The 20606-nt window shown below is 37.0% G+C and overlaps 1 protein-coding gene across 3 annotated transcripts in view; it reads right to left on the bottom strand.

Annotated features, from left to right (window-relative positions):
- DCDC2 (doublecortin domain containing 2) overlaps positions 1 to 20606 on the bottom strand; it is a 60406-nt gene that overhangs the window by 27621 nt on the left and 12179 nt on the right. For all 3 annotated transcript variants that reach the window (XM_058830846.1, XM_058830844.1, XM_058830843.1), the window contains exons 3-7: positions 10067 to 10143; positions 9816 to 9947; positions 5115 to 5258; positions 4230 to 4284; positions 2512 to 2707 (exon numbers count right to left, since the gene is read on the bottom strand). In XM_058830846.1, coding sequence (XP_058686829.1) covers positions 2512 to 2707; positions 4230 to 4284; positions 5115 to 5258; positions 9816 to 9947; positions 10067 to 10143 — 604 coding nt within the window. The remainder of the gene's footprint in view (positions 1 to 2511; positions 2708 to 4229; positions 4285 to 5114; positions 5259 to 9815; positions 9948 to 10066; positions 10144 to 20606) is intronic.

Raw genomic sequence — 20606 nt, 5'->3', positions numbered from 1 at the left:
GAAAACAGGGCAAGAGGGAAACATGAAAAACAAAAGAAAAAACATACCTGCAACCCTTTGAGGAGAGGAAGAGAGACGAAAGAAAAAAACCTCACTAGGTGCTGGGAGAACTTTAGGCTTTATCACCTGGTGCATTATGACCTATCAATGGACTGATAAGGACAAGCCCCATATTTACTTACCAGTAGGACCTAGAAAACAACCTTTGAAATAAATGATTGATAGAGAAGCTCAAATTTCACTAAACACCCCAATGGATGATGAGAAATTAGACATAAGTTTTAAAAGAAATAGGGCCCACACACCAGAATTTAATGGACAAAGTAATTTATGTTATACTGCCAAAATTTGTTTATGCTTACCTGGAAAGACAAAGACCTCACATACCCTTGCAATCACGAAGCATGAAGAAAATACTTTAGGATACAACATCTTTAAATGAGAAGTTTGGCAATTGCCTGATGAAAATACTTGGTCATACAGGCCCACAAAAACTCCAAGTAAGTTTTCTGAAGAGAATCAGAAAACTGATTCAACATCTAATGGTTTTAATCATGTACTGACATGAATGGAAGTGGTATTCAGACTGTTAGCTGTCACTAAAAGCACGTATGCTAATGACAAAGCTACTGTTTCAGGGCTTCTGTAATTGCTTTTCCAGTCTTCCTTTTCCACATTACACACAAAGTGACAATGGATCACTCTTGACTGGGATGACTGGGACAGAAAGGAGGGTATCAAAGGAATTTTTCATATTATTATGAAATTGTTAACTTTATTATCCCCCAAGTAAACAGGATGGTGGAGTGTGCTGATGATTTGTTGAAAAGCTACTTTACACCTCACACATCTGGATGGGATAAAAGTTTACCCTCTATATTATATCAGATGGATAAATGACAAGGACCACGGTATAATGTGGACTTCCTCAATGCTGGCTTTCTGTCAAGGGCAGTCTTTGACAATGAGGGTTGGCTGGGCAGGAGGATACTCACAGAGCAGCACAGCTCAGAGCTCCTACAGCCTGCCTGGCCTGTGCTTCAGGTCACTCCATCTTGAGGTGTGACCGGAACAGAATGCACAAAAGACAGCAGTTTTGCAGAAGGAGACCATCTGGAGTCACTGTAGTACCTTTTATTTTAACTACTTCACTACAAGCTACCAATGTTCTGACCACAGTGGAGCTCCCACACTCCACTGAGTGAGTAAGTCAGGAGTGAAAATACTTTGATTTCTCAAGAGTTAGAATCATAGAATAGTTAAAGCTGGAAAAGACCTTTAAGATCATCAAGTCTGTCAACCCAGCACCACCACCATGTTCATCATTAAACCTTTCCAAGAGTGCCATATCCATACTTTTTTGAATATTTCCAGGGACTTAATTCCACCACCTCCCTGGACAGCAGGTTCAATGAGTTACAACCCATTCTGTGAAGAAATTTTTCCTAATATCCAATCTATGCCTCCCCTGGTGCAACTTGAAGCCATTTCCTTTCGTCCTGTTACTTCTTACCCAGGAAAAGAGATTGAACTGCACCTGGCAGCACAACTCCATGGCCCATTCTCACTTTTACTAACAGGTCTTCATATATGGAGGAAAAATAGAGGATCACGGAAAGAACCAAGAGCTTCTCCAAAAAAACACTTGAGCTCAAACTAGACAATATGCTGCCTTGAACATCTTATCTTCTCCTAGGTACACAAGGCTCACAAAGCATGGAAAAGCTGAAGTGAGAAGCAACCAGTCACTTCTACAATAAACTTAGTGGCTTCCAACCAATTCTGTCAGCAGGTGGAGCAGCAACAGCACTACATACAGAAACATAAATACTTCCCTATATATGTCTAGCAAACAAATAAGGCTATAAATTTATATATATTATATCTCTTTTAAAAAATTGAGGGAAAGGGATTATCACACTATAAGATAAGAAAAACAGTTTTGCAAAGAGGATGTTTATGCCTAAATTTGCAAACTGCTGCCACTGCTGTGACAGCACAGAGAAGGGCAAATTCTGAAAGGGCCTCCAGCAGCTCTGCTGTAGGATTAGCCTCAACAGCTACCATCTAACTGGAGTTTTTGTCTGTGTTCTTCCCCCAGGGTCTAGTAGTTTTGTTACACAGAGCCAGGCAGGTAATGAGGGATCCTTAGGGACAGCAAGGGGTCCTTTGAGAGCACCAACTCCTTTTCCTCACCTTATTGCAGGGCAGAATAGGGGGGAAAATGGCAAAAATATATTTTTTATTTTCCTTTACCAAAAGCATAAAGATAGAACCATATGAACTTAACTTCCAAGGTATACTAAAAATATACACTGCATCTTGTGCTCTGTAAATGAAGCCAGGAATGTAGTGGATATGCATAAATACATTTCCTAAGCAGAAAGAACTTTTGCAATTCCAGTTAGCCAGAGTAAATGGACAATTCAAGAACTATTCAAGCATGTTATTCTACTGCTTCACTTGTTTAATGAAAAGCCACTATGCTACAATAGTGTTTATCTCACTGACCATTATCTTGAAGGACTCCTGTGGAAGCTTTTACTGTCTGTTTTACTTTTGTAGAGTGGTTAGAAAAGTGTTGTCTGGACACAGTATTCTCTCGATTCTGGCTTTTTTTGTCTTTCCTTTTGGGAAGCTGAGGTGAGGAACTGTTTTCTTCCCAGTCACTGGATCCAATGGTAGATTTAGATTTCCCATCATTTCCCTGAAAAGAAGAGGATGTAATTATCAGTGATGCAAATTAACAAGCTTATTTTTAAAATTTCATTAAGAACTGGTATCAGGTGTTAAAAAAGCGTAATAATTTCCAATCACTGCATTTAAGTAATATCTTAAATTACCCAGAAAAGTACAAATCAAAAAGTACATATCAACTTACTATATGATCTGACCAATTAAATTCTCAACAGCTTTCAGGAGAAAAATCACATCCTTATTATAAGAAAATAATGTTTCATTTAATGAAAAGAATGGCTAGATGAGTCTATGCATGCATGCATATTATATGCAGCTATCTCATTCATATGTGTGGACAGTCACAAGACATAACACATGACTTGTTAATATGACATAATATGACTTGTTAATAAATCATTGTCTGTGCAAATGAGACCTGGGCATTATTCTAAGTGTCAAGAGAAGCTGGAGGAGAATGACAGTGTTCATGGGGCAGTAACACATTCAATAGAATGGAACAGAAACTTGTATATTTTATTGCTTCTTTTTAGCGGCTCCAGAGACTTGTTTGGTTTGTTTTGTAAACACAAAATGGACATGATCATGGTAAATGGACATGATCAACTACCACAATTATAATGACAGACTGAGTCTAATTTCCTGCTGTCTTGTACTTTTACAGTAAACTGCACTTGTGAAGAACTGGTGAAAACAGATACTTATATTCTGTTTTGGCACTAAAATTAAATCCACAGAGGACTCTTGTAGCAAGGTGGGGTTAGGTTCTTCTCCCAGTCAAAAAGCAATAGGACAAGAGGAAAGGGCCTCAAGCTATGCCAGGGCAGTTCAGGTTGAACATGAGGAAGAATTCCTTCACTGAAACAGTGATTAAGCATTGGAACAGGCTGCCCAGAGAAGTGGTGGAGTCACCATTCCTGGAAGTGTTTAAGAAACAAATGGATGTAGCACTTTGTGCTATGCTTTATTTGACACGGTGGTGATAGGTCAGAGATTGAACTCAATGACCTTGGCGGTCTTTTCCAACCTTAATGGTTCCATGACTCATTTTGTACACATAAAAATAGCTATACAGGATACAAAGCAGTGAAGGATCAAGCTCTGTATGTAGTGGTTACCTCGAATAAAACATATCAGATTGCAAACTGGCTTAGGGCCTTTTTCAGACTCAGCGTTCAGAAACACAATTTTCTGCAAAATGTTTGGTAAAAGGTTCTGTCTTTTTTCTTTAGGTATATAATTTGAAAAAATAAATAAATACACAAATATATGTGATCAGGTTTATAGGAAAGACCTCAAGCCAGCAGCTGATCTTTGCTATGGAAGCTTTTATAAAAAACAAAGCAGCCCTTTTCACAACAATATTTTCTCAGATTTCTTCTGTCTAATCGACACTGCAAAGAGCTACAGATTCATCAAGCTCTAATAAGCATTCCACCAGGTGGCTGTGGATTTTCTTCTCTTCAGAGAGCCCAAAGGACAGGGACTTTCCATCTGCCAGAATTTAGCTGAATTAGAAATTTGATACTTACACTGCCTTTAGACTTTCGAGATCCCACAATCGGAGGTAGTACAGAGGTTTTAGAACTGCAGAAATAAGCCATATCTTAGAATTGTGTACACTGGCACAGACACTACGTATCTATAATCAAGTCAGATAACACCAAGGTGGCTACAGTAACAGAGGTAATTGGTTTTTTCAGTGTGTTTTCACTAAGTATCACTCATTCTGTGTACTAGACTGTGCTTAAGTGCATAATCATTAAATTATTCAAACAAATGCATGACCCCACAATGCATACTTTATATTCCAAAAATATTGCAGAGCAGTATCCAGTGAATTACTATGTGAGTGCTCCTTACTATTTACATTTCTTTCCATTTATTTCAGTGAAATGGTTCCAAACTTCCATGTTTTCCAAAGGTTCAAAAAGCAAGTTTCTCCTCACAGACACCCAGTTTAGGACTCTATTATGTGATTGTTCTAGCCGACAAAAAATAGACCCAAACATAAAACAATCTTAAAGGAGTACATGTTTCACAAAACACTACTAAGCAAGAGGAGACCTAAACTGCTATAGGTGCACATAATCTCATTCAGCTGTACACATTTGTATCACAAGGGAAAAAAAAAAACAAAACAGGATTGCTTTGACTTGGATTAATTCTTCTCTGATGCTAATTTTGTGATACATGATCAAGGGAATGTTTATGACATGAACTGGTCTTCTGAATTTCCATTTTTGCTTTTCTTATTTTTATCTCAACTTTCTCAGAAGCTGCCAAAGAAGTTTAGCATCCATACTAACCTCATGCATCATTCTTGGACTAATAATTTTGTACATTACCAGTGGCACTTTGTAAACAAATTGATACACACAAACACAGGAGAAGTATCACACACCTCTAGAACTTACCCCTGTGGCCTTTTTGTTGTAGATTTGGACAGAAGATCACCATAAGGCAATTTCTTAAACTTTTCTCTACCCACTGCAACATAAATTTGCCCATTCTCCAAGTCTGACCCATTCTGAACAAGTTTTCCATCTACAGTGTAGAGTCTGAAAAATATGAAAATGCCTATTTTAATAAACCTTAACATTGTTAGTGCATTAAGAGCACTGAAAGCTATGTTAATCTAAACTCACTCAATATATGTTGAATTTCCAGACATGAAACCAAATAAAGTACAGTGGACACCATACAATGATAAGTAACTACATTTTGAAAAAAAAAAACAACCGACCAACCAACCTAAAAGCCAAGAAAAAAAAATAAAACAAACAAACTACCAAGGAAAAACAGCAAAATAACTACTTAAGTCACAGTTCATATAAAAAACTAAGCATGAAGTGCTATAATGGATGAAATACTCTCATAATTTCTAGAAAGAAATAGATGACTTTATAGTTCTAAGGTCTTCAATACCTTTTCCCTGTTACCTTGGAAGGAATCTATTCCATGAGTTCCTGACCCCCTCTCCTACCAAGTTCCACCTTCTATCTTTGCTCAGGGAACTATGCAGTATCCTGGGAAGAACAGGGCATTCATGACTGAAAGTCCTGTCCACCTAACACATACCATGCCAATAATATTGCATTTATACTGTTATATTGTGCAGATCAGAAGGTTGGAACCTGGTGGGAATAACAGGAAATACAGTACTACATTAAAACAAGAAGCCATGTGTCTTGGGCACCTACCAATAATGACTAAGCCTATTACACCAGGTGTATTTTTACCATAATAACTTCTTTTTGAGAAGAAAGAAATGCATCAGGGACTGGTTGGGGGAATTTAACTTCCTTGTCAAGTTTGTGATTTTATTCTAGTATGGTCAAAACAGTGAGTAAGAAGTAACATTCAATAATAAATTAGTTCTTTCCTACAAAGAAGAGTTCAAAACTCAACAATATTTATATTTAATTTAAAAGTCAACAATAACAACTTTCATTTAAGTCTTAAATGCAGGAATGTTGAATGGGTATCTTAACTGCCTTTCTAGAAGCCTTCTACAGGAGCTTTACAATGCACAAATTTATTGTCACAAATTTCAACCCAACACAGGGATATATATAAAAAATACACACAACCATACTGTTGCTTGACTTCTTAAGGCATTATTCAATGAACATTTGGGGAACAATATCAAGAGGCTACCTTGAGTACACACTTGACTTATAATGTGCAAAAATTTTCAGTTTAATAGAGAAAGAGCTTTTAAAATTGATATATATGGTGGCATAACCTTGAACAAACACAGAAGAAAATCAGGCACTTTACTGAACCAGGGATCACAGAATACCTGAGGCTGAACAAGATCTCTGGGGACCACTTAGTCCAATCATGCCTTGCAGAGCGAGAGCAACTACAGTAGGTTGTTCAAGACTGTCTCTAGGTATGTTTTAAACACCTGCCAAGATGGAGACTCCACTGCCTCTCTGGGCAACATGTTCCAGTATATGATGACCATTACTTTTTTATTATGTTCAAGTGAAATTGCCTGTATTTCCCCCTTTCACTGTGCACCACTGCAAAGAGCCTGGCTCTGTCTTCTTCACTCATTTCCACCAGATATATACACACATTTAAAAGATCCCCCTGAGCCTTCTCTTCCTCAGGCTGCAGAGTGCCAGCTCTCCTCACACCACAAGTATCTTCAAGCCCTTCCTCTCTGCAGCCCTTTGTTCCAGCATGTCCACATCTTTCTTGTATTACCCTTGTGAAAGTACCTTAATTTTCTGTGTCTCCTGCCACATGGGAACATGCTTCCACGTGCAAAGGCTGAAAATTTTGAAAGGTGAAATTGCAGCTATTTTAAATCTAGATCACATTGCTGCTTCCTTGAGAAGAGGTATGCTAACTGGAGTGCCTCATTTGTATTAGTCATATTTATTTCATAGTGCAAACATTCCACAGGCATGCCAGCAATTCAAAGAGCAATTTATGTTTCAGTACCACAGAGTCAACATCAGTTACACACAAATAATGAAAATAAAACAAGCTATCGGAAAATCAGCAGGAAGCCTATTTCTGAATTAATCTCGCTGTGTTCTGCTAGATTGCACTTTGCTTTGGGAACTCAGGGGAAAAAACAGCAAATGAAGTGTACCACAGCTTAAGAATTATTTATATATTTGTATGGGGCTGCAGATATAGAGGGGTACATTCAAAATAACTGGGTTTTTTTTTGTTCCTGATCTTTTGTTTTGCTTGTGCTTTAATGTTATATTTAAAGCACAGAAGTTGTTTGTTTAATACAACTCAAAAAAATGTTACAGATTACCTGGCAATCTTTAACTACATTTTTCATCCTGAAAATAATAATCACAAGAGCGAAATCAAACATAATCAGTCTCTAAAGATGAAAGTGAAATCAAAACACATTTTTTAAAAATGGATATTCAAATAACTAAATTGACTTAACAAGCATACGCAAATTTTGTGACACTAATTTCTGAAGCTACGTTTTTACAATTTCTGAATTTTGAAGCCACAATTTTCACCCACCCACTTTGCCACACCCATTCATGGACCAGCTGGGTTCTCTCTGGCTTGTATAATGTAACAAAAATATCCTCGTAGTTACTCCTTATGAGGATGACCTACGTTCGCCTTGTGAGATGTCAGTGGATTTCCATTTTCCCTCCTGAATCCAAGCTAAAAAGTGGCAGCCAAAAGAAAGCAGCATACAGGCTGACAAAGGGAGACAGCAAAGATACAATTTCTGGGACAATATCCCAAATTTCCACGTGCTAATGCACCAGGTACCTGCCAACAACCCACCAACAACCTGGCAAGCAGAAAAGCTGCTTTCCTATCATCTCCCCTCTCATACTTCTTGCTTGCATCCCTATTCTAATCAGGGTGATCAATCATTTCTTTTTTAAAAGGCCCATGTGAAGCTGTATGACTTGGTAGCTTTTTAAGTCTTTTAATAACATGGAAAAGAAAAAGCTGCCATGTACATAATTCAGGTTCTTGTAAGTCCACTTATCCTCCTTTAATGAGAAATTTTGTCTTCTCAGCATCAGTGGTTTTACCAAATCTCCCCTAATGCTAACACAGTTTCAGTAAAACTCAGCAAGTAATGTGTAACTTATTAGAGAACTATGATTACTTTACTAATATGTATTTCTAAAATTTTAATGAAAAGAAAATTAAAAAGGAAAAGAAATGAAAATGGAGTTAATAGAAAACCAGCAAGGGAAGAACATTAAATAATTAAAAATGTCATGTACATTATCTTATTTTTGAAGGATTAAAGATGAGTATTGAAGGGAACGTCTCAAAAGGAATCTTAGTTATATATTGAATGCTTTCATGTACAACATTCAGTTTCACCAGAGTGACACCAAGTAATGAGAATAAAATGTGAAAGATTTTTAAATTGCTAAACAACCTGAGAGCAGAAAGAATTGGTATGTTGTAAATGTCTCTTCTCACTTTGTTCACTTTTGAATTACACTAGCTGAGAAATGGATCCAGAAACCCTCAACACATACAGGTTTACTCTACTGCAAGTGAAAGTCCTAAGTAGTCAGCTAATAGGAGCAAAAAAGTGCAGGGCTGAGAGGAAAAATTTGAGAGCTAATATTCAACAGCATTACTTTAATCTTTTCTCACCCATATCAAACAGGAAAACAAGCAGAAGAACTAAAAGACTGCCTTATCTTCACTGTTTTGAGAAAGATTTTGCAAACTTAGCCTCAGACATTGCATAGGCTCCAAAGAATGATTTTCTACAAAAGGTCCTTTCCCATCTGATGAAGAGATTTCTGTAATGTGCTCTGCATGGGGCAACACTGGAATGTCAGTAATTTGCTTGCACACCTTGACAGCCCACCTACACGGCAGTGTTTCTCACGGACATCACATCTATGATTTTGCTCTAAAACTTGCAACAACTACCAAATGCCAGTTTAGGTAACTTGTTTCACATTGTAAAAGCATTAAGGGACTGAAACCTACCTATCCAATAGGTCACCTCCTGCTCCTTGGATACCACAACAACTCAGACTAGGTGAGATTCTGGAACGGGCAAACCCCAACACCAACTTTTGCCTTGGCTTTTAATAAGCTTTTATTAAGAGGCTGAGAGCTGAATATGAAGCACATCCTAGTCTTGGCCCAGGTATACAAACCCCAAAGAATCTATTATATTTTCCTTGAAATTGCTTGCCCCAATGATTTTAAAGAACTATCAAAATTAAAAGATAACACAAATCATATGTATCTCACATTCCAAACATCTTCACCAACTTCACCATGCTCATTTATTTTATCATGACATGTAACTTAATTATTTTACTGACTGTATTGCATTAGTATTGTATTATAACAGGCCTGCTAACTAAATAATTAATTCATTAATATTAATTTAAAATTAACAGCTTAAGCAAATTGCAGTTAATCTTTTTTTTAATAGTAGTTGAAATGAAACCAGAAGGTTACTTGGAGTCAATGTATTTTCATTTTGTGTCTTTTTGATGTATTTTAATTTTCTTACAGTGAAACTTCCCATAAAATAGGAATTATCCAATATATCTAACTATGGAGTTCTAGAAATATATCTAGGCATATAAAATGTATCTTGCAAATATTCAGCTTCCTTATACCTGTGAACAGCTCCACTTCTGAGGGTAACTTTTCCAGTAACCATTTCAAGAATATGATCCCAGTGATTCAGTGTTTTCCTGGGAATGAGGAGGCGCACTGCAGGGCTAATAAGGTCTCCATTAGCAATCAGGCTGAAATAAAGCAAAGTAAAATAACTTGGAGGCACATTTTAAACAAAGCTCACCTGAAGTGAACACACTACCACCATCACCCCTGAAACTGCAATCTGCTAAGTGAAAATCCTACTTACAAAATAGTGTAGGGCTCCTGGAGAGGCTTTCGAAACCGTGCTGATGCAGTGATTCTGCTGTGAGTAACTGGCTTGACCTGCAAGAACAAAATTAGAATTAGAAACTACGCAGTCTTCACAGCCAGAAAAACTGACTGTGAAACCCACCATTATGTCTTTAAAGCAGGCACTTTATTCATTCCAGCTTTACCTTCCACATAGCACACATAATTACTTGCTGCAGGTTTATGTGTGTGATGAGTAACAACCACAGCACAGCATACCACCATGTGCACCAGGGAACCATACATGGTTTGCACTGAGAGGACAGAATTGTATGGACATCTTTGCTTGTCCTACAGACCCAAAGAGATACCCCCAAATGCTGTTTGTGCTTAGTCCTTATTGCTTATAACCATGGCACAGGCAATTAAACTATCCTCTCTTTTTAATAATAAATGCCATTGCTAGATCTCTCTGCTGTTATAATAACTTTGGTCTTGCTATTATAATTTTGGTCTTGTACAGGCCTTTAATACAAATCTATCAGTAATTTATAAAGGTTCCTGAATACTTTGCTCATTTTAGAGCAATGACTCAAAAGTGAGGTGAAGTGCAGATTTTTAGCCTTCAGAATAATACATATGCTACTTAATTCTCAACATTATTCCCTGTACTCTTTTGAACAGACACAGAATTGAGATCAACATTAATGTTGCTATTCTAAACAGAAATTTTAAAAAAGGAAAAAAATAAACCCAAACTCCAAAATCTTTAGGAAGATTTTTTTTTTAAATTCTTCATCATTAGCAAATCAAAATAAGGTGTTAAAGCCAAACAAACATTCAAAAGTAATAGTACATGCATTAACAAGTTGTCTACATTTCTGAAAAAAACCAAAAACCATAAAAGCTTAAAGGATTAAAACATGCTTTCAAATAGATGTACAAAGTTTATTTAAACTGGCAATTTTCCAGTCACTGTGTAAAGCAGTCTAATGACATGGTATGTTGCAGTTTTATCACACTCGGTGCTAAGTTAACTAGTACTTCTTATTTAATTTGTGGGAAATGGTCTGAACTCCTGTGACTTTAGTCTTTGCTTGGATTTTCACACAAACTCATTTAGTAATGACTGGAATTCTTTCCAGATCTTTCTCTTGTGTACACTGAAAAGAAAGGTGCTCAACCTAGTAGATATACCAAATCGGCTAAAAATTATTATTAAAATAATCAAATCTGACTTCCCACATGAGTCAAAGAATGTCACACAGCAAATTCTGCACCAAGCACATAAATTCTAGAGATAGCAAACTTAGGAGAAAAGGAATCAACAAAACAAAAGCAATACTGGCACTCAGTGTACAGTCATTTCAAGTAAAATACAAGAAGCAAATCTGTTGAACAAAATCTGTTTACAGTGTCTGCTGAAAAAGAAGCATATTTATTCTGAATTCAACTCACTTCAACTTGCGTTTTTCAAAGGCCCTTGTGAGCTGTGTAACCCTCTCAAACTTTTTTTTTTTTGAGAGACTCAGAGGACAAAAAAGCCCACAGTGGTCATGGATGGAGAAAGGCAGAACCAGCCTTTGCACAGCTACATAGACTAAAAAGACTAAACAGACACAATCAGCCCCAGAAGGGCATGGTGATTTGAAGCTCAGTTCAAAGGGAAATTTTAGCCAGAGACATCTAAAAGAGGAGAGACAGCAAGGAAGATGTGACTACTGCATTGTGCCAGCATTGCTTGCAGACCAGACTAGGAAGCAGACTCCTGGCATGGCTGGGGACCTTCCCTTTACGCAAGCAACTCACAAGCCATTTGCATTTACTCCTTAAGATCTGTTTTGTAGATGCATGCTTGTTTCAGCTTCATACAAAGAGAAATTTTGTACTAGACTGTACATTAGCTGTGCACTAATGCCTAAGGTAACTGCATTTCACAGTCTTGCTGTTAATTCCAGCGTTATCTGAGAGATTACGTTATCACACATACTACTACAGGCTTGGAAAGAGAATAAGAGGTTGTTATCATACAGCTTGTTAGGAGAGGCAGACATTTTTTGGGAACTGCCAAATAACTTAGGAACTCAGCCATTCTTGCAGAAACATTTGAAGCATACTCTTCAGAGCATACCTGGTCATTTATGTCACCAAAATTTGAAATGAAAATTTACTGGAAAAGAAAGAAAATACAGCTTAAGCTTCAACATCTGAAAACATTTATATTGCTGGTGTCAGGCATTAAAACAGTTCTTTTCTCAGTGTAAGCAATCTAATAAAGAACTTCAGCATACAGGGGGAAAAAAGTTAAATTTCTAAAGGTTATGCTACTGGAGGACAAGACAATACTGATTTACTTCCATAGCATCAGGTCCTAATGTTTAGGCTCCAAACATAGGTTGCACACAAAATGGGAGTTACGGAATCTTGGATGCCCTTACACCTTTCTTTGTAGCTGGTAGGTTGCCAGGACAATGCCCTGTAAAATATCCAATACATAAATAGTAAAAAAAGTTGATTCCACATCCATTCCTGATGCTCACTTATGCTGCTCAAGCTCTCCCAGTCTCTCCAAACATTCCATCAGACTAAGTTCTCTAATGCAGTCTGCAACACTCAGGTTCCAGTGCTCCACACCTTACTGGAACAGCTAAAGTTCTAGAAAGCTAGAAAGTATTCACTAAGCATAAAGGGGCCCTTAAGGATAGTACCAGGTGGACCCTATTAGTTAATTGCTCCTGCAGGCTGATAAAACCAATAATTTTGGTATAGGCTCCTCAGAAGGCCATCAAGCGATTTCATGTAGCCCAGTCACCAAACCCTGGAGAAAACAATAACCTGACAGGTGTTAAGAGCTCATTTATTATTTGGAGGATTGTATTTCTGCCAATAATAGAAACTGAGGCATCAACTTGGAATTTTGTCTTTTGGACTTCTCTCTGAGGATCAATATTTCTGACAGCCTTCTGCAGCCTTGCAAGTTTAGGTTTGTTATTAAACAAGCAGACTGCAGGGGATTATAACATTGGACCAGCTTGGGCCAAGACTAAGTATTTGTCTGTTCTACCAAAACATGGCCCAAACTGGAACAAAATATCAACTTGCATTGTTTATCCAAGCCTGTTTAAAACAATGTACCTTCTTTATTAAAAGAAAATGAAGAGAATATGTTAGTGCAAAAATACATTTGATAAAGTGAAACTACAAAAATCAGAGCATGCTCTGACAACATGTTTTATGAAGATCACACTACACTGTGATTAAAAAAGAAAAAGCCCACCACTTCCATACTATGCACCCCTCTTCTCATTAATCTGACTGTTCTGTTCATAGAGTTTAGAATAACTTCTGTCTGATCAATGTTAAGCTATTTGTGGTTGTGAAAAGCAAGGTACCTTACTTCAAAATACAGAAGTATACATTAATAAAAGATCAAGTGCTCAGCCACAGTAAATCAGTTTAGTTCCTCTGAAGTATTTGGAGTTCCACTAAACCATCCCAGCAGAAGACCTGGTCCTGGGTTTAATTAAAGAATACATAGTTCTGCTCCTATTATGTTTGTAGGAGGCGCCACAATGTTGCAGTGTCTGGAATAGCCTGACCCCTCTGGCACTGCAGAGTTACATATTAACAACAAAGTGGTCTTGGGTGAAAGTTTGTGCTTACATTAAGTGACCAGCATCACTAGCCCCCTAACCCCTTTATTTTCTTTTCATTTCACCAGCCACATTCTCTGATGATGTAAATCAGCATTTTCCAATTTACGTCAGCAACTGCAAGCAGATTTACATTAACCAGTGGTCTGGCCCCATTATGATTGTATCTTTAAATTTTGTACATTTTCAGTTTGTTTGAAAAGACCCATTTAAGGGCAGCTTCCATTTCCTACTGACAAATGTTGCAAACAATTCGTAATTTGTGATGAGATACTTATCTGGGGTATTACATGACAACACACAGCAGCAACACAAAGTGTTCAGGGGATGAAGAAGTAACTCAGAGAAAACTTTATGTAAGCTGGAAGCAATAAATCCAATGAGAATTTACAAAGCAACAAGAGCTACACACAGCTGTAAATACACCATGGGAGCACAGACACTCAAAAACACCACAATATTTATTTTTCTATTCTTTAAAAATAAAAAATAAACTTATTTCACACAGAGCCTCTTACAGCAGTATAGATTTTACTTACTTCAGAGAGGAGTTACCATCTGTGAAATGGCTTTGCAAAGTCTGAGGAAAACAAAACAGCTAAACTCAGCACAGGTTAGGTTCTGGGAATGAGAATCACTCTGCAGTGGTTGAGGACTCTGTAAACACTTCAATCTCAGAACACATTTTACAGAGTCTCACGGAGTCCAGCTTTCATCTTCAGTCATAATACACTGCGGTTGAACTTGTGATTAGCTCTGAGTGTCTCCTAACAGTCCTTTGTAAATACAAACACACAGCACATTGGCATACAACTGAAGCAACGCAATAAAATCCATGCCCTCACAGCTGTTCATTTTAAACAACAGCCGATACACTTTTCACTTTAATATATGCTAAACATAGCTAGATTCTAAATATTTACAAAATTTAACAAACACAAACATAACACTTAAGAAACACATACAACACACTGCTCAACCTGCTTTAGGTACGTATGTCTTCCAGTGTTGATTGTTGGGAAAAAAGCCAAAAACAAAGCTAAATGATCAGCAGCCAAACCCTTCCTCAGTCACACTGTCATATTTTTGTAAGTAAACCATTTTAAATTAGTCTGTGTGTATCCACATGTATACTTGAATATAATGTGTGTGTATGCATAAACACAAATACACGTTAACACAATTTTAATTTAAAAAAAAAAAAGTTACATTTATGGTCAGCTGACTATATGAAAACAAATTAGAACAGTAAGTTTTCTAAAGCTGCTACAGCACAGGAAACATCTGTTTCATAGAAACACGACTTTTTCTTTTTTGATAGGCATTTTTAGACACATTGACAAAAGAGGAAGAGTCAAACATTCTTTTTAGAAGACCATGGATGGGCCTGCTTATGCAATCTTTCTAATTCCAAGAAGTGTTACATTGGGAAGAGAATGTCACACATATGGCATTAAATGGAAATCATCATTGAGAATGGATATTCATGGAAGGACTCATGAAGGACACAGATAAAAAATAATGGTTTTCACTTCTTTCTCCAGACACGTGCTAACCAATAAAAAGTAATAAACATAATATCTAACATGGAGATGTATCAAAATTAAGTTTATTTGTTTTGGTTGGTATGAACCTATTTGCTGATCCCCATAAATAGAGTTTTTTGCTTCTATGAACGCTGCACTATACTTCTCAATACTTATTATAAAAATATAGACTGGAAAGTGGGACAAACTCTGAAAACTACCTAGCCTCCTCTTGGCTTCTTGGGACTTGTAAGAGGCACAGGACACTTCACAGAGTCAATCCTCATATACAAGAAAAGTATAGTTAATGAATTAGTCTTTTAACTGGCCTCTGAACATGCCAGCCTACATATTCAGTTTCTAAAAAGGTGATTTTTATGCACTTGATAATAGCTTCAAATAGAAATGTGCTTTTCTTAGCTTTTCCTTTCAGTGTTCATTAAATAATTAGACATAATGCTAAATAAAGAAGTCTGTCAGAATTTTCACAGTGCTGCCATGAATACATATACCAGTTACCCATAGCTAAGAAATAGTATCACTAACTGATTTATTTCCTTCCCTTACCAGAAGTGTCCCCCACAAAGGGGGCAATTAAACAGCTGCATGATTTACAGGATAAGATGTATTTACAAAGCAACATTGGACAGCAAAAAAGCATGAGCCAAAAAATGAAATGTGTCTAAACCAGATGCTCTGTGATGCTTTGATTTTTATGAGTATATGAGCTGGTCTTTCTTATTGCTACCAATGTAGTCCTGGGTGCTACGCATATCTCACTCATTACTCACGTCACTTTATAACTAACCTTTTGAAGCTGTAAATATTTCAACACGATGTCACATTCCAAATTTATCAGCTCATGCAATGAGCCATGGCCTTGCCAGTTTGTTACAATGGCCTGTTTGTTAATCAATGTGCCCAGGAAAATTGAGAACAAATATTTACATTTCCCTGGGGCAGAACTGTGGTCAAAAGAACCAAAACCCCATTAATATACACCATCACCACCCTGTGATGTGAAAGAAAGGAATGTTCAAGGTTCAGTGATCAAAACCAAACTAGAACAATAAGTTTTCTAAAGTTATTACTGCACAGGAAACATGTTATCTATGTCATAGAAACATGACTTTTTTTTTGATGGAAATTTTTTACACATTGACTAAAGTTGCAGAGTCAAACTCACTGAGGCATTTGCCTAGTACAAAACCATTTCAGTTATCCTATGCAGTAACTAACCTGGATAATCCACATTTCCCTGGCTACTTTGCACTGCTAGATGGTACTCTGGATAGTACAAAACAGCCTTGAGCCAGAGATTATGAGCATGTGTACTGGTGTGGATATAAAGCAACACCCAAACTTCTATTAACTGAGCAACAGGCCACAAGACCACAGCTGCACACAAACTTCTCAGCTCATATAAAACATGGATGAGCTGGAAATGAGCTATTCCACAGCAGACAGTTGTGCAATGACTAAGGGAGCCTTCTAGACTGCAAAGATCCTACAAAATTCACAGAGAGTTGAAACCTGCTCACGTGCAAGGTAAATCACCCTCTTTTTCACCCATGGTAAGTGAAATGGACATTGGTACATTAGTGCGTAAATCTCACCCTAGCTAATTACACCCTGGGAAGAAAAATTTTTCAGTCTGGATCTGCCATAATCTTAGGACATTGGACTAGTGGCCGAATCTTCAGCTGGGGTAAGCCAGACAATGGCATGGCCTTACCTACCCAGAAACTTAGCCTGTGCAATGCTCCAAATAGATCACATCTGTGTTCCCTCTTGATGTCAAGAACAGATCCCATTACTTCTCTGAGTTGCATGATTCTGTACCCACACTGTTTACAACACACACAATGAGGGTATCAATAATACAGAGTTTAGTCAAGCAAAATAGATCTTGATATTAGTTTCTGATACTGACATGATAGTGACAATTCTGATTCTGACTGGTCATGCCTCTCACATTTTGTGTATTTCCCTCAAATTCCTTATACTAATTAAACTAAAAGGAGGTCTCTGGTCTTAACAGCTCATCAGAAAGACCTGAGGCTAGGAACAACCAAAAGATAAAGAACAAAAAACAATCTCCTTAAAATATTTTTTTTTTCACCATTTTTAATCAAAGGCAAAAATTGTTAATATTTCAAGTAAGTCAATTTAATATACAGCAACAAATTATTGATGAGACTAACACATGCCTCATTAAAAGCTTCAGTATTGTCTCCTCTTCACTCTCTCCTGGTCTCCTCACAGGCCAGGAAGACCAGTTACCCTACTGAACAAGGTAGGTGTTAATCAAGGAAGAGAACAACTTTCAAGTTTCAGATCAAACTCAATACAGACCATGGAATTCTCCAGTAGCATGAACCAAACTCTTTCTGCTGCTCAAAAAAATCACTAAATCAATCTGTAAGGAAACTGATAATCAAAATAATTGCAACTACACAGTTTAGGTAAAACAGCAGTATGTAAAGAGAAGTTTTATGCATCCACAGCTCAAATAAGGAAAAAAAGGGCACAGCTTATCTTCTAACTGGATGTCTGGGAAGTTCTCTGATTCCTCCTGGTCTTAGGCTGTGAACACTCAGGAAGAGGATTTGTTTTGTATGTCTTGTTGTGCTAATTATGTTACCAGGATACTAAATACCAAACAATGGCATACCACGTTTAACTATTAAAGATGTTGCTCAGGAGATTAAAGACATATATCAATTTTTTTCAAACTTTGCATTTTAATAGTCTTATTCCTTAAAATACACTTACAGCAGAATTACTAATTAATTTAGCATGAGAAAAGGAGAAAATTCTTGCCCAGTCTGTGACACCAGCAATAGAAGAAATCAAATGGGTCAGATATAGAGTAGTAACAGGGTTTAGTTTTGCATTCTGGCAAAAGAGTATGAAATAGACTTTTATACACAACTTGTTACCAGCCATACAGCATTTTGTGTTTAGCAATTTTTGGTAGCACAAATAATGTTTGAGTTTTTTTAATCCTTAGGAAAGAAGCTGGGAAGAATATCTTATGTAGTTATATTGTTTTGACATCAAAAGGCTGTAATTTGCACAGCCTGGGATCATTTCTAGTATCTCTTCAGTCCCTTTTACAAAACTATCTTCTGTACAGAGAAAATATCCATGAACCATTTCTAACTGACAGTTAGATGCTAAAGTGAATCAAGAGCCCAATAATTGAAAAATGACAAGATTTTTCTTATGATTAAACGTGTATGTTGTCAAATACAACAAACAGTAGTTTTAAAATAAAAAATAATTATAACTACTGTGATTTTTCATGAGAAGGTACTTGAAAAAGAATTACTCATGATAAGTTAGATACAAGGTATATCCAGCATGAATATACCAAAATAATTTGTGAAACCGGGACAACATCATAAACTTCCAAAATGTGATTTTTACAAGTAATTCAAATCACACTACTGCTGAGAGATGAGTGGTGACTTTGTCAAGCAACAAAGGGTGAAAAAAATCCAATTGCCATAAATGATACTAGAATAATTTAATTTTGAAATATGGAGGAACAGAAGGAAACACAGGATTTGCAAGTCTTCAAAATATTTTTATAGCATCATCTTAGATGCTTTTGGGGGAAATTTTAGTGCTAAGTTCATATCTACCAAGTCTCAAACATTGTGTTTTCTACCTCACACTCCCCTCTCATGGTGCTCGCCTCTTCTGTCAGCACTGGACAACAGGGAACCTTTCCTGTCCCAGGACCTCACCAAGAACACAGTGGCCAACTGACCTACACTGAGATTTGCCAATCAACTATGTCTGGTCCACAAGGCCCCCCAGCAGCTGCTGAGTGATGGGCTGCACCCAGAGACCACCAGCAGAAGACATTCTGACAGTCACATTTTCACCCTGCAGTCACACTTCACCACCGGCACAAACACGTTCTGTGAAGTTCCCTAGCAATCAAAAGCGCTTTACTCCATGTCCTAGCCCACGTCAGTGTCACCCAGAATGTGACCAACGTGAGAACTGATTGGCACTGGATCAGAAAAAGAAGTTATAAATTTTAAAAATGTTCAGACATGCACTGAAATCCTTGTGATTAGTAAGTGTTTTCACTACGGAGAGATGTTCTGGAGATGTATACAGATACAAATATGCAGGTCATACATGTAGGAAAGCTTTGAGGAATCTTTACTAATCCTCTGAAGAATCATTTGTAAAAATATTGATTATTCTATTCAACAAATACTCCTACAAATGTGATGACACCTAAACAAAATGATAAAACAAGAAGTTGCAAACAAAAAGGAGTTATGGAACAATAAAATAAGTTTATGTAAAACAGTGAAAAAGTGATTTGTCACTGGGAAAATGTGACATAGTTGTGTCAGAGCTGCCCACACGATTACCTTTTCCTAGAAGTCCAGGAGAAAAAGTGAAGTGCAGACAAAAAAACTCAATGTTCTTACTACCTAAGAAGATCAACCAAGGGCAAATGCATCAAGAGTAGAGTAGCTTACTGCAGGGCTACTCTGGCCTTCTGATAACAGATGCTGTTTCATACAGCCAGCATAACCTTCCTTTTTTATCTCAGTTGCAAGAGACTGGCTCTTCAATATCAAAATACTTCTGCTTTTCTTGGGTACCTGTAATTCTTTGCTGTTACAATATCACATGGCAAAGTTCATGTATTACAGTGTGCTCATGGAGTAGTTGGCCATAAGAAGCCAAAGAAGAAAGGAGGTTCCAGCTGGATATATTTTTTTTGAAGCAAAGAGAGTTTAAAATAAATAGCTGGCTACAGGATTTGCAAATACAAAAGCTCAGTTGATTCTTCTTCAGCTTGCCCAGCCCCAAAGGCAAGTAAAATTCATCTTTTTTGAGTGCAGAGGGAGAGACCATCTAGATCAGACAGTGCCTGGAGAAATATAAATGTCCACACTTTCCACATTATAATTGGAAAATAACATTCAGTACCTTTTAAAAACAATTAAGCTTATAATAAACAACTGGTAACTCTGTTGGTCCGTATTTTCTCAAGAGATTAATTGTTAGGTTCCTCAAGCACTTCATTTAAAGTGTATTTGGACTTGCACATCAGCTTTGGTACAAAAGGGACCTCTCTTGCAAAACAAGAAGCTCAGTTGCCAAAAGAAGTGATAAATGAAAACATACCTGAGAAAGAGTTTGTAACAAAGCTTTACCTTGGGTAAGGATAAAATATTTTTACTATTTTGTCTACCACTAACACAACTGTTAAAATTTTGAGACATATTATTACATCATGATGGCTCTGCCAGAGGATTTACACCGTATCTTGAACATCAATTTTTTTCTTTCCTTAATTCTATTTTGACACACATTTTCTAGTTATTTGCAAATTTAA

Source organism: Poecile atricapillus, chromosome 2 (genome assembly GCF_030490865.1).
Source record: "Poecile atricapillus isolate bPoeAtr1 chromosome 2, bPoeAtr1.hap1, whole genome shotgun sequence".
NCBI classification, from domain to species: Eukaryota; Metazoa; Chordata; class Aves; order Passeriformes; family Paridae; genus Poecile; species Poecile atricapillus.
The sequence above is the reverse complement of the archived record's forward strand: the minus strand, read 5'-3'. Positions and strand labels throughout refer to the sequence as shown.